Source organism: Miniopterus natalensis, chromosome 16 (assembly GCF_054644295.1).
Source record: "Miniopterus natalensis isolate mMinNat1 chromosome 16, mMinNat1.hap1, whole genome shotgun sequence".
Classification (NCBI taxonomy): Eukaryota; Metazoa; Chordata; class Mammalia; order Chiroptera; family Miniopteridae; genus Miniopterus; species Miniopterus natalensis.
In genome coordinates, this window is record NC_142096.1 from 43982012 (window position 1) to 43994985 (window position 12974).

Below are 12974 nucleotides of genomic sequence, written 5' to 3' on the forward strand. Positions count from 1 at the left end.
TATGTTCCACTAGCATGTGTCCTTCTGTGGGTCCCATACTCATGTGTATAGCTTTATGGTACATTTGAGGTCAGGTAGCGAGTCCTCCTGCTGCAGTCTTCTTTTCTAATTGTCTTGGCCATTAGAGTTATAGTACCTTTGCTTTTCCATAAAATTTTAGAATCATCTCTTTGATTTCTACACAAATAAACCTGTTGGAATCATGATTAGAATTGTGTTGAATCTGTAGACAATTTGGGAAGAATTGATATCTTTATAATATTGTGTCTCCAAATCCATAAAAATGGTACATCTCTACATTTATTTATGTCTTCTTTGATTTCTTTCATTGGGATTTGGTAATTTTTAGCATATAGGTTCTGTGCACATTTTGTTAGATTTGTAACTATTTTATTTTTAGTGGTATTGTGGTTTTTTGGGGGGGTTTTTTGTTTGTTTTTTTAAAAATATATCTTTATTAACTTCAGAGAGAGGAGGAGAGAGAGAGATAGAAACATCAGTGAGGAGAGTCATTGATCAGCTGCAGTCCACAACCCAGGCATGTGCCCTGACCAGGGATCGAACCCTGATCGCCTAGATCCTAGGTCGATGCTCAGCCGCTGAGCCAGGCCTGGCTGGGCCTTTTCGTGGTATTGTAATAGTATAGTTTTGTTCATTTCAGTCTCCAGTTCATTACTAGTGAATAGAAACACAGTAGATTTTTTGCGTATTGACATTGTATCCTGTGGCCTTGCTTTTTATAGATTCTTTGGGATCTTCTCCGTAGAACATCATGTCTTCTCATAGAGAGTCCTGCTCTTCCTTTCCAATCTGATGCTTTTTACTTTTTTTCTTGCCTCATTGCATTGCCCAGAGCCTCCTGTACAGTGCTGACTATGACTGGTGAGATTAGACGCCCTTGCTTTATCCCCATTCTAAGGGGAACACATTTCATGTTTTACTATTAAACTTGAGCTCTTTCCAGATATTGGCTATTGTGAATTGCGATGCTATGAACATAGGGGTGCGTAAGTTCTTTGTGATTAGTGTTTCAGGATTCTTAGGATATATTCCTAGGAGTGGGATCACTGGGTCAAATGGCTGTTGCATATTTAACTTTTTGAGGAGCCTCCATACTGTTTTCCATAGTGGCTGCACCAGTCTGCATTCCCACCAGCAGTGCACCAGGGTTTCCCTTTCTCCACACCCTCGCCAATACTTGTTGTGTGTTGATTTGTTGATGGAGCCATTCTGACAGGTGTGAGGTGATACCTCATTGTGGTTTTAATTTGCACCTCTCTGATGATTAGCGACGTTGAGCATTTTCTCATATGTCTCTTGGCCATCCGTATGTCCTCTTTGGAGAAGTGTCTATTCAAGTCCTTTGCCCATTTCTTAATTGGGTTGTTTGTCTTCCTTTTGTTAAGTTTTATGAGTTCCTTATATATTTTGGATATTAACCCTTTATCAGATGTGTCCTTGGCAAATATGTTCTCCCATACAGTGGGCTCCCTTTTCGTTTTATTGATGGTTTCTTTTGCTGTGCAGGAGCTTTTTATTTTGATGCCGTCCCATTTGTTTATTTTCTCCTTAGTTTCTCTTGCCCTAGGAGATGGATCAGCAAACATATTGCTACAAGAGATGTCTGAGATTTTGTTGCCTGTGTTTTCTTCTAGGATTTTTATGGTTTCACATCTTACATTTAAGTCTTTCATCCATTTTGAGTTTATTTTTGTGTATGGTGTAAGTTGGTGATCTAGTTTCATTTTTTTGCATGTACCTGTCCAATTTTCCCAGCACCATTTATTGAAGAGACTGTCTTTACTCCATTGTATGCTCTTGCCTCCTTTGCCAAATATTAATTGAGAGTAATGGCTTGTATCAATTTCTGGGTTCTCTGTTCTATTTCACTGATTTTTGTCTGTCCTTGTGCCAGTACCAGGCTGTTTTGATTACAGTTGCTTTGTAGTATAACTTGATATCTGGTGTTGTGATCCCAACAACTTTGTTCTAATTTCTCAAGATTGCTGAAGCTATTCTGGGTCTTCTTTGTTTCCATATAAATTTTTGAAGTGTTTGTTCTAGATCTGTGAAATATGCTGTTGCTATTTTAATAGGGATTGCATTAAACCTATAGATTGCTTTGGGTAGTATGAACATTTTAATGATGTTAATTCTTCCACTCCATGAACATGGCATATTCTTCCACTTGTTTATATCTTCCTCTATCTCTTTTTTCAGTGTCCTGTAGTTTTCAGTGTCCAGAGTACAGGTCCTTTACCTCCTTGGTTAAGTTTATTTCTAAGTATCTTTAATTTTTTTGTTGCAATGGTAAATGGGATTTTTTTTTTTTTTAGCTTTCTGAGATCATTGTTGGTGTATAAAAATGCCATCCATTTCTGGGTGTTTATTTTGTTTTTTATGTCTTTATTGATTTCAGAGAGAGGAAGGGAGAGGGAGAGACAGTGATAGAAACATCAATGATGAGAGAGTCATTGATCGGCTGCCTCTTGCACACCCCCCACTAGGGATAGAGCCCACAACCTGGGCATGTGCCCTGACCTGGAATTGAACCGCGATCTTCTGGATCCTAGGTTGATGCTCAACCACTGAGCCACGCTGGCCAGGCTCTGGGTGTTAATTTTGTATCCTGCTACCTTGCCGAATTCATTTATTAAATCTAGTAGTTTTTGGATAGAGTCTTTAGGATTTTCTATGTGCCATATCATGTCATCTGCAAATAATTTGGATGTCTTTTATGTTTTCTTCTTGTCTGATCACTTTGGCTAGGACTTCCAGTACTATGATGAATAATAGTGCTGAAAGTGGACACCCCTGTCTTGTTCCTGTTCTTAGGAGAAATGATTTTAGTTTTTGCCCATTGAGTATGATGTTGGCTATAGGTTTGTCATATGTGGTCTATGTTATGTTGAGGTAAGTTCCCTCTATTCCCACTTCGCTGAGAGTTTTTATCAAAAATGGATGCTGGATTTTGTCTAATGCTTTTTCTGTGTCTGTTGATACGATCATGTGATTTTTGTATTTCAGTTTGTTTATGTGATGTATCACATTTATTGTTTTGCGAATATTATACCAGCCTTGCATCCCTGGAATAAATCCCACTTGGTCATGGTGTATGACCTTTTTAATATATTGCTGGATCCTATTTGCTAATATTTTGTTGAGGATTTTAGAATCTATGTTCATCAGGGATTTTGGCCTGTAATTCTCTTTCTTTCTAGTGTCTTTATCTGGTCTTAGAATTAAGCTAATGCTGGCCTTGTAAGAAGAGCTTGGAAGTGTTCCTCCCTCTTGGATTTTCTGGAAAAATTTGAGGAGGGTAGGTGTTAGTTCTTCTTTGAATGTTTGGTAAAACTCCCCTGTGAAGCTGGGAGGTTTTCTATTCCTGCTTCAGCTTCATCAGCAGTTATTGGCCTATTCAGGTTTTCTGACTCTTCCTTGATTCAGCTTTGGAAGGTTGTATGTTTCTAGGAATTTGTCCATTTCATCCAGGTTATCCAGCTTGGTGGCATATAGTTGCTCATAGTATTTTCTTATGATCCTTTGTATTTCCGCGGGGTCAATTGTTACTTCCCCTCTTTCGTTTCTGATTTTGTTTACTTGGGTCCTCTCTCTTTGTTTCTTGATGAGTCTGGCTAAGGTTCATCAATCTTCTTTATCTTTTCAAAGAACCAGCTCTTGGTTTCATGGATCTGTTGTATTGTTTTTTAGTCTCTAGGTTATTTATTTCCACTCTGACTTTTATTATTTCCTTCCTTCTACTTCCTCTGGGCTTTTCTTGCCCTTCTCTTTCTAAATCTTTAAATTATAGGATTAGATGGTTTATTAGAAGTTTTTCTTGCTTTTTGAGGGAGGCCTGCAGTGCTATGAACTTCCCTCTCAGGACTTCTCTCACTGTGTCCTATAGATTTTGGGTTGTTTTCTGTTCATTTTCATTTGTTCCCAGGAAGGTTTTTATTTCTTCCTTGATCTCATTGGTAACCCATTCATTGTTTAATAACATGCTATTTAGCCTCCATGTGTTTGAATGGTTTTTAGTGTTTTTATTGTAATTGATTTCTAATTTCTTGTCATTGTGGTCCGAGAAGATGCTTGATATGATTTATGTCTTCTTGAACTTGTTTTGTGACCTAACATGTGGTCTATCTTTGGGAATATCTATTTTTTAGAAGAATGTATGTTGTACAGCTTTGGGATGAAATGTTCTGTAAACGTCAAATCCATCTGATCTCTTGTGTCATTTAGGGTCACTGTTTCATTGTTGATTCTTTGTCTAGAAGATCTATCCAATGATGTCAGTGGGGTGTTAAAGTCCCCAACTATGACTGTATTGCTCTCAATCTCTCCCTTAAAGTCCTCCAGAAGTTTTTTTAAAATAAACTTAGGTGCTCCTATATTGGGTGCATATATGCTTATTAGGGTTATATCCTCCTGTAGGTTCGATCCCTTTAGTATTGTGTAGTGACCTTTCTTGTCTCTCCTTGTGGTCTTCATTTTGAAGTCTGCTTTTTCAGATATGAGTATTGCTACCCCAGCTTTTTTAAAATTTCCATTTGCATGAAAAAAATTTTCCATCCCTTCACTCTCATCCTGTGTGAGTCTTTTGTTCTGAGGTGGGTCTCTTGTAGACAGCATATATTTGGGTCATGTTTTCTTATCCATTCAGCTACCCCATGTCCTTTGATTGGAGCATTTAATCCATTTCCATTTAAGGTTATTATTGATAGGTGCTTATTTATTGCTATTTTATTTCTTTATGCCTATGTTTCTCTCTCTATTTCTACTTTCTTATTATAGAAGTCCCTTTAACATTTCCTGCAATGCTGGTTTGATGGTGATAAACTCCTTTAGCCTTTTTTTGTCTGGGAAGCTCTTTATTTCACCATCTATGTTGAATGATAGCCTTGCTGGATAGAGTAGTCTTGGTTTCAGATCCTTGTTTTGCATTGCCTTGAATACTTCATACCATTCCCTTCTGGCCTGTAGAGTTTCTGATGTGAAGTCAGCTGACAGCCGTATGAGAGTTCCTTTGTAGGTAACAGATTGCTTTTCTCTACCTGCCTTTAATATTCTTTCTTTGTCTTGAATTTTTGGCATTTTATTTATGATATGTCTGGGCATGGGCCTCTTTAGGTTCTTGCTTGACACTCTTTGTGCCTCCTGAACTTGTGTGACTTTTTCCTTGATCAGGTTAGGAAAGTTTTCTGCCATTATTTCTTCAAACAAATTCTCTATCCCTTGCCTATTCTCTTGCCCTTCTGGTACTCCCATTAATGTGAACATTGTTATATTTCATGTTGTTCCACAGCTCCCTTAGACTGTCCTCCTGTTTTATCATTGTTTTTTTTCTTTTGGAATCTCTGATTGAGTGATTTTTTTCTCTACCCTGTCTTCTAATTCCCTGATCCATTCCTCAGCTTCCACTAATCTTCTGTTTAATCCTTCTAATGTTTCTTTTATTTCTTCTATGTCATTCTTAATTTCCTTCATAGTTTCCATACCTTTATTCATGTTGCGCATGCTTACAGTCAGTATTCTGAACTCTATATCTGATAGGTTGCTTATCTCCATTTCATTTAGCTCTACTTCTGGAGACTTCTCTTGTTCTTTCATTTGGGGCTTGTTTTCTTTTGTCTCCCCATTTTGGCTTCCTATTTGGGTTTGTTTCTATGGATTAGGTAGATATGCCAGGAATCTCAGTCTTTTTGGATGGTCTCTGGATACAGGCCAATGTCAGACAGTGTTTGTGACTGGCCTTGACTTCCCTGTTTGGAGCTATCAGCAACCCACAGCTTGTGGTCCCCTCTGCTGGTGCTGGGTGCATTCAGACATTACCAAGATGCGCACTACAGCCTACTTTTCCAAGGCCCTGGTCCAGAAGCAGGTTAGGCAAAGACTCTATTTTTATTTTTAAAAAATGTTTTTATTGATTTTTCAGAGAGAGGAAGGGAGAGGGAGAGAGAGATAGAAACATCAGTGATGAGAGAGAATCATCAATTGGCTGTCTCCTGCATACCCTCTACTAAGGATTCAGCCTGCAACTCAGGCATGGGCCCTGACCAGGAATCAAACCCTGATCTCCTGGTTCATAGTTCATGCTTGATCACTGAGCTACACCAGCCAGACTATTTGGTATACTTTTAGAGTGAGCTTTAAAAGTTGTTATTCAAGGCCTAAGTATCTGTAGTTTTTCTAATTGGCTTTGATTTCTAAGTGAGAAGTGTTAATAATCTCCACAGTCAGTGCAGTTTCTCTGTGAAGTGCTGGTATTTCAAATAATGAGCAGGAGGCCAGGCAAATCCTTTAGAAAACTGGTCATTTTCTTGCTTGCAACCTTTCCAGGAACGCCGCTTACTGTCTCCAGGTTCTAGTCTGTTCTTGGTGAAAGTGGGAGTCTTCTCAGGTAGTTTTGTCTGCAGGAAGGCCCTCGCATTTCTGCAGGTGTCAGCATTGCCGGAGTCAGGGATGAAGTTACTTGTCAGGCAGTCAGTGGCTTACAGGAAATTCTAAGAGTTTCCTTTACTTTGGAGACTAGACCTAAGCCAGGTGAGCCTGCTTTCTTGGGCGATTTTAGCACAGACTGTATTTCCTGTCCGTGGTAGATGACATGGGTGTCGCTTCAGTGGTGGCTGGGCAGGGTCTTTCCAGTCCCCATACAGGCTGTGTTCTCAGGGCCCAAAGCCCACGACCTTGGGTAGCCTTGGAGAACGGCGCATGCCCTGTGGTGCTCCATGTGCTCCTTCCCCCGCCCCCAGCCTCAGAAGCCCGGCAATGGGGAGGAGCCCCCGGCCGACAGCGTGCGTGACATTAGCATTAGTACCCTCTACTTGGTCAGCACCACTGTGGACAGAATGAACAATGTGAGTGTGCGTGCCTGCCCTGCCCCTGCCCCTGCCCCTGCCCCTGCCCCTGCCCCTGCCCCTGCCCCTGCCTTGTGAGTGACCACACCCTTCCTGGCCCCTCAGCCGAGTGCCTACTAAACGGGCAAACCTTCTAGAACACTGCAGTGCCAGTGGGGTGGGGTGGGTGAGATCCTCTCCGAGGCTGTCACCCTTGCAGCCGCACTACTGAGACAGACCATGGCACTGCCCCCAGGTCCTCTGGCCATACCTGCTCGAGTTCCTCACCCCTGTGCGCTTCACCGGGGCTCTGACCCCGCTCTGCAGGAGCCTGGTGCACTTGGCCCAGAAGAGGCAGGAGGCGGGAGCTGATGCCCTCCTCATCCAGTATGATGGCAGCGGTGAGTCCCCAGACCCTGACTCAGCCCGGATCCTACCCCCAACCCCTGACCACGCCGTGTGGCCACCCTTCCAGGCCCTTTCCCTTATTAGCCCCGTCCCTGCACCCCATCCTGCCCCACACCAGGTGGTGGCTCCTGAGAATCTTGTCTTGTTTGCAGTGACCCTGCCATCTCCTTATGCCATAGCCACGAGGCTTCTGGTAAGTGGTGCGGCACCCTGCGAAGGACGTCAGGAAAGGAGTGGGCTCTCTCCTCTGTCCCTGGGTCCCGTGTCCTCCCCCTATCACAATGCTGGAAAGGACACTGCCTCTCAGTGGGGCCCAGTTAGGCACTCCCATTTGGATATTGGCTAGCTTGTTGTCTTGGAGGGCTCTTTGCCTCCACCCCAGCACCTCGTGGGTGGTCTTGTGGTCCAGCATGAGCGCGAGCTCCCATCTGTGCCTCCGCAGACCGTGTCTTCACGCCCCTACCTGGGGGATGGCCGAGGGGCAGCCTCACTGTGCCTCCTGAACGTCCTGCATCGGGATATCCACCCTTTGCTGGGTCAGCGGTGGGCAACAACCATCCCCCTCCTGCTGGAGTACCTGGACGGTGAGGCCCCAGGAGGTGGGCAGGCACCACCCCATTGTACCTGTCAGGACAGCACCAGGGTTTTGTAAGTGGGAAGAAGTGGCCTCCACTGTGGTTCAGGAAGGGTCTAGACAACAGGTCAAAGGTGCTCTTGCTGGTGCCACTTGGGAGCACCTGGGGTGTGGGCCCACTCTGGGTTTCCTTTGTGCCCTGAAAGATGGGATGGGACCTGGGCCAGGAGGGGGCTGCTGAGTGGGGCTGGACTGGGTACTCTGCACACTCCACTGTTGTCGGTTGTGATAGGCCTGCCAGGCTGACTGGTGACTGTCATTTCAGAACATACTGAGGAAACCTTGTCCCAGAAGGAATGGGAGGAAAAGCTGCTGATGGTGAGAGAAGGGAGAAGAGACTGAGGAGTAGCCTGGCCTGGGTGGGGAGAGCTTCGGGGGCTCTACCTTTCTAGCCTGACCTAGTGGCACGGCTGGGGGAGGGACAGGTGGGTGTCTCTGGAGTGAGGACTGTCTGCCCTCACAGATTGCCCACCCTGCTGTGACAGCCAGATTACAGGGGCTTTGAGCTGCCCTGATCATGGCAACCTCTGTTGTGTCCATTGCCTAGCCCAGAGCTGTCTGCATCCCTAACCCATTGCATACCTGCCTGGACTCAAAGGTCACCCACCATTCAGAGCCATGGCACAGAACCACCCTGAGGTCACTGTTTGACAGCCCTGGGCCTTGACCCGTGGAGGCTGAGTTCCCAGCCCTCACTGCTGCTCCTGTCCGCAGTTCCTTCGAGACAGCCTTCCTGTTGTGTCTGACAACACATGGATCTGCCAGCTGAGTCTAGAGATGTGCAAGCAGCTACCCTGCTACAACGAGACACCCCAGGAGAAGGTCCCAGGAGCCCCAGAAGAAAGTGGGGGGATAGCTTGCTGAGGTTTTCTGGGCATGGTCCTTAGGCCCAAATTCCTGTGCTTTGATTCTCTGTCACTTGCTGCTTGAGCCTATCTCTGGTGGCCCTTGTGACTCTGGCAGAGCCAGGAAAAGAAGGCCTGTGAGCCACCTCATAGTGGCTAGTGCCTGGGAGATTCCCTCTCATGTAGTAGCCAGTACCATGGGTTCCTGACAGTCCCTCCCACATCGGGCTGGCAGTGCTGGGCCTCCCTCCACTGGGCATCAGCACAGCATGCTCCCTGGCTTTGCTGCAGAACTTCCTGTATAAATGCGTGGGGACCACCCTGGGTGCTGCTTCCAGTAAGGACGTGGTGAGGAAACTTCTGCAGGAGCTGCTGGAAACGGCCAGATACCAGGAGGAGGCTGAGCGTGAGGTGCCAGCACCTGCCCCCACCCCCCATGTTCAGGAATCCCTAGACCCACAGCTGGCTTATAGTGCTCAGTGTCTTCAGGCACTGAGCCAGCATGAGTGTGTGTGCATACGTGTGTGCTGTGCACAGGTGCAGCAATGTGGTGTGTGCACGTGTGTGCACTGTGCATTCATAATGCATGATCCTTCTGTATCTGCCCCCACACCTGCCGCTGTGCCTGTCCCCTCCCCAGCGTGAGTGCCCCGTGTGCTTCCCCAGGGCCTGGCCTGTTGCTTTGGGATCTGTGCCATCTCCCACATGGATGACACCCTGGCCCAACTGGAAGACTTTGTGAGGTCAGATGTGTTCAGAAAATCCATCGGCATTTTCAACATTTTTAAGGTATAGCAGTCAGGCTGGGGAGGAGGTCTAGTGGGACTGGCCTGGGTTCTGAGATCCTGGGGGTGGGTGGGCATCCTGGGCTCAGGGTGCCCTGCAGGCTGGGGATGGGGTGGGGAGCTGCATCCAGTCTCTGCTTCCTTGTGGGCCAGGCTACTGAGTGTGGGCTCCCTCCCAGCTGGTGACAAGGGGCATGCAGCCCTCCTCCCCCAGTCTGGGCAGCAGGGATGGGAGCTGCCTCCTCTGCTCTCCCATCTACTGGCTGTTTGTCATCTGCCCCCTGGTGGCCGGTGGAGGCTGCATTCTTGCCAAAGTCCATTTCAGGAGAGCTGTGTGCCCTTGTCCCTCCCTGCTTTGTCTCCCAGTGCCTGTCCCAGTCACAGAATCTCAGGGTTGGAATGGGTGTGCAGGACCGGCGCACACTTTTGTGTATGCAGGTGTGAGCAGGCCCTGAATACGGAGGGACCCTGGCTCGGCTCCGCAGATCTTCCTCCTGCTTGACACTCCCTCCTTAGTCTTCTACTTAGACCTTTGGTCTCTGTCCCTTGGTCCCCAAAGAGCCTAAGTGTGGCTTGTCCTGCTGTCCCCAATGGAGGGACTCTCCCTGGGATTGAGTGTCGTTGAGTTAAGCCTCTGATGTTGCTGGCAGCTCTGCCAGCTTCCAGAGGGACTTGGGGGTTGCATGGGGGGCCTCCTATGTGTGGGGGTGGGGTTAACTGTGTGATTGAGTCCTGCTACCCCCCACTCCCACCTCAGGATCGGAGTGATAACGACATAGAGAAAGTGAAGGGCACCCTGATTCTGTGCTATGGGCACGTGGCTGCACAGGCCCCCCGAGAGCTGGTGCTGGCCAGGGCAGAGCCCGACATCCTGCGGAACATGTTTCAGTGCTTCAGCACCAAGGTGGGCTCCTGGGCCAGCATGGGGGGAGGGCGCCAATGCCACCACCTCACGTTTTAATGCCTCTCACTTTTTGTTGTTCAGGTTCTGGGAATAAAGGTAGAGACCAAGGTACAGTGTATAGGAGATAAGCACGGGCTATGCTTTTCTCTCTCTGTTGGGCTGGGATGAGCTTCAGGGGCAGGAGCCAGGGGGGTGCTCTCTGGGCTCCCTGGTCCTTGTCCATGGGGACAGCCTCTCCCCTGTTCTGACCTGGGCTCCGGGTGGTGGGTGGGAAGAAGGGGGGCCTCCTGCCACTTGAGCCACAGCGGCAGGTTTGGTGGCAGGTTTGCAGAGAGCTGTGGGCTACAGTCCCTCCTGGCTCTGCGCCCTGATGCTCATAGGGCTGACCTCTCTGTGATTCCTGGGAAGGGGCTGAGTTCTAAAGCCAGTGACTGTGGCCTCTGGCCTCACTAACACATTTCCTCTCTGGAACCTCTGGCACTAACCTGGACCTAAACCTAACTCTGGCACTAAGCCCCTCTCTGCGACCATCAGCCCTCCCCTTGAGGACAGATCCTCTGGTCCTCTGGGGTTGGCCGGGGGAGGGGCTGTCCTGAGAGTTGTCTTCCCCCACCCACTCTGAGCCCATTCGAGTAGCAGGGACAAGGCACTATCCATGTCCCCCAGACAGCTGTCCTCACCGTCTTCCCCAAACCCCCAGAGGCCAAGTTGCAGGGACAGGCAGGAGGCAGCCCCACTCTGCTGGGGCTCTTCTTGGGTCTCCTTCCTTCTTCCACCTTGGGGGACCCTTCCAGCCACACCCCAGGGTGCAGGGGACACGGGGATAGAGTGCGCCATCTGCCTGCAGTTGTCCGCCCAAGGCCATGACCCAGGGACCCCAGGGGCAGTGCCAGGCAGAGAGCTGAGTGCCTCAAGGTTCCTTCACGGGAGGCCTCTTAGTCCTTGTGGCTTTGACGAACAGGGGGCATGTGGTCTGGCCTCTTGCTGTGGGCAGCCACCCATTCTGGGCTCAGCCCCATGGGCCAAGAGGCAGTGGCCGCCACCTTAGGGCAGAGCTGCGTTGGGGAGTGGTTATTGGCAGTCTCCTGCAGCCCGCTGTCCCTGCAGGACCCAGCCCTGCAGCTGTGCCTCGTCCAGAGCGTGTGCATGGTGTGCCAGGCTCTCTGCAGCAGCACAGAGGCCGGTGCCTTCCACTTCTCGCGGAAGGCAGAGCTGGTGGCCCAGATGATGGTGAGGATGGCAGGGCCTGGTGGGTCCTGGGGTGGCTGGAGGGCACTGACAGACGAGAGGAGGTGGGCCTGGGGAGGTCGGGGCACGTGCAGCGAGGGCCCCAGCACCTACTTGGCATCGAGCTTGACCAGAAGCCTTCACCTGAAGGGGAGGAGAGCTGGTGTTTTGGCCCAGGGCTGAGTCATGTGCTACCCCCCAGGACTTCATCAAGGCGGAGCCCCCAGACTCCCTGCGAACACCCATTCGGAAGAAGGCCATGCTCGCCTGCACCCACCTGGTGTATCCTTTCCTCCAGACACAGCTCCTGGGGTGAGGGCACTGGGGCAGTTAGACAGGCCCAGCCCTTAACTCGCAGCTCAGCTCCCTGGAGCCAGAGCTGGAACAACAGACACAGACGGACATGGTCCACGGCTGTCTGCACAGCATCATGGCCGTGCTGCCCGAGCCTGACAGGGAAGATGGCTCCCGGGAGGTATCTCCGCGTGCCCTCACCCCCTGCCCGTGTCCATGGGGGGCAGAGAAGAGCCTGCTGTGGGTGGTAGGGTCACCGGTGGGGCTGGCGCCTCTTTTCCTCCCTTCTAGTCCCTGTTCCTGGACACCATGCATGCCCTTGAGGATCTGCTTAGGAGCATCCTTCAGCGTAACATGACCCCCCAGGGCCTGCAGATCATGGTGGAGGTGTGCAGCGGGTGTGCACTGCCCAGGCCGGGGGTGGGGGGGCACCTGGCAGCCAGCCCACGTTTATGTCTCAGGGCCCTCCTTGCCCTGGGGCAACACAGGGGCTGTTTGGTGCTTTCTGCAATGCAAAGTCTGTAGGCAGGTATGCAGATTGGGGTGGGTCCTCACCCAAGTGGGGCCTGGAGCCTGTTCCAGTGTTTCCTTCATCTTGTGGTGCTGGAATGCAGAGACCCTGCAGGAGCCCCAGATGTTAGCTTCTGATTATCTGGGGCTATCAGGACAGCGGGATGGGCAGGTGGTCGTCATGCTATCTCCCTCCCTGGGAACACCTGGTACCTCTATAGGCCCAGCTTGCTCTGGGTCCACCTGGGGTGGCCATGTGTATGATCCAGGCCAGCAGGACAGAGACAGGGCAACGGTGTGCTGCAATGGTGGTGACCCACCCGATCTGGCCCGCTAGCCCCCGAAGCTTGGAAGGGTGGCCTGACAGGGACACTGACCTGCCCACGGTGTACAGGCTCCTGCCTCCTGGGCTGTTCCCAAGCTGGCACCTGTGTGAAGCCCCCCTCTTCCCTAGCACCTGAGTCCATGGATCAAGTCCCCTCGGGGCTATGAGCGGGCGAGGGCGCTTGGCCTGAGTGCCTGCCTGCT

At 49.5% G+C, this 12974-nt stretch overlaps 1 protein-coding gene across 2 annotated transcripts in view; it reads left to right on the forward strand.

The window, feature by feature from the left end:
* The window catches only part of MROH1 (maestro heat like repeat family member 1), a 67653-nt gene that overhangs the window by 18318 nt on the left and 36361 nt on the right, over nt 1-12974 (forward strand). The window contains exons 15-28 of one of the 2 annotated variants that reach the window (XM_087825553.1): nt 6756-6860; nt 7096-7240; nt 7400-7440; nt 7690-7831; nt 8147-8199; nt 8596-8703; nt 9018-9137; nt 9393-9515; nt 10269-10415; nt 10497-10523; nt 11523-11645; nt 11845-11924; nt 12006-12117; nt 12228-12323. In XM_087825553.1, the coding sequence (XP_087681679.1) occupies nt 6756-6860; nt 7096-7240; nt 7400-7440; nt 7690-7831; nt 8147-8199; nt 8596-8703; nt 9018-9137; nt 9393-9515; nt 10269-10415; nt 10497-10523; nt 11523-11645; nt 11845-11924; nt 12006-12117; nt 12228-12323 (1422 nt within the window). The remainder of the gene's footprint in view (nt 1-6755; nt 6861-7095; nt 7241-7399; nt 7441-7689; nt 7832-8146; nt 8200-8595; nt 8704-9017; nt 9138-9392; nt 9516-10268; nt 10416-10496; nt 10524-11522; nt 11646-11844; nt 11925-12005; nt 12118-12227; nt 12324-12974) is intronic. The other variant, XM_087825552.1, reaches the window with a different exon arrangement.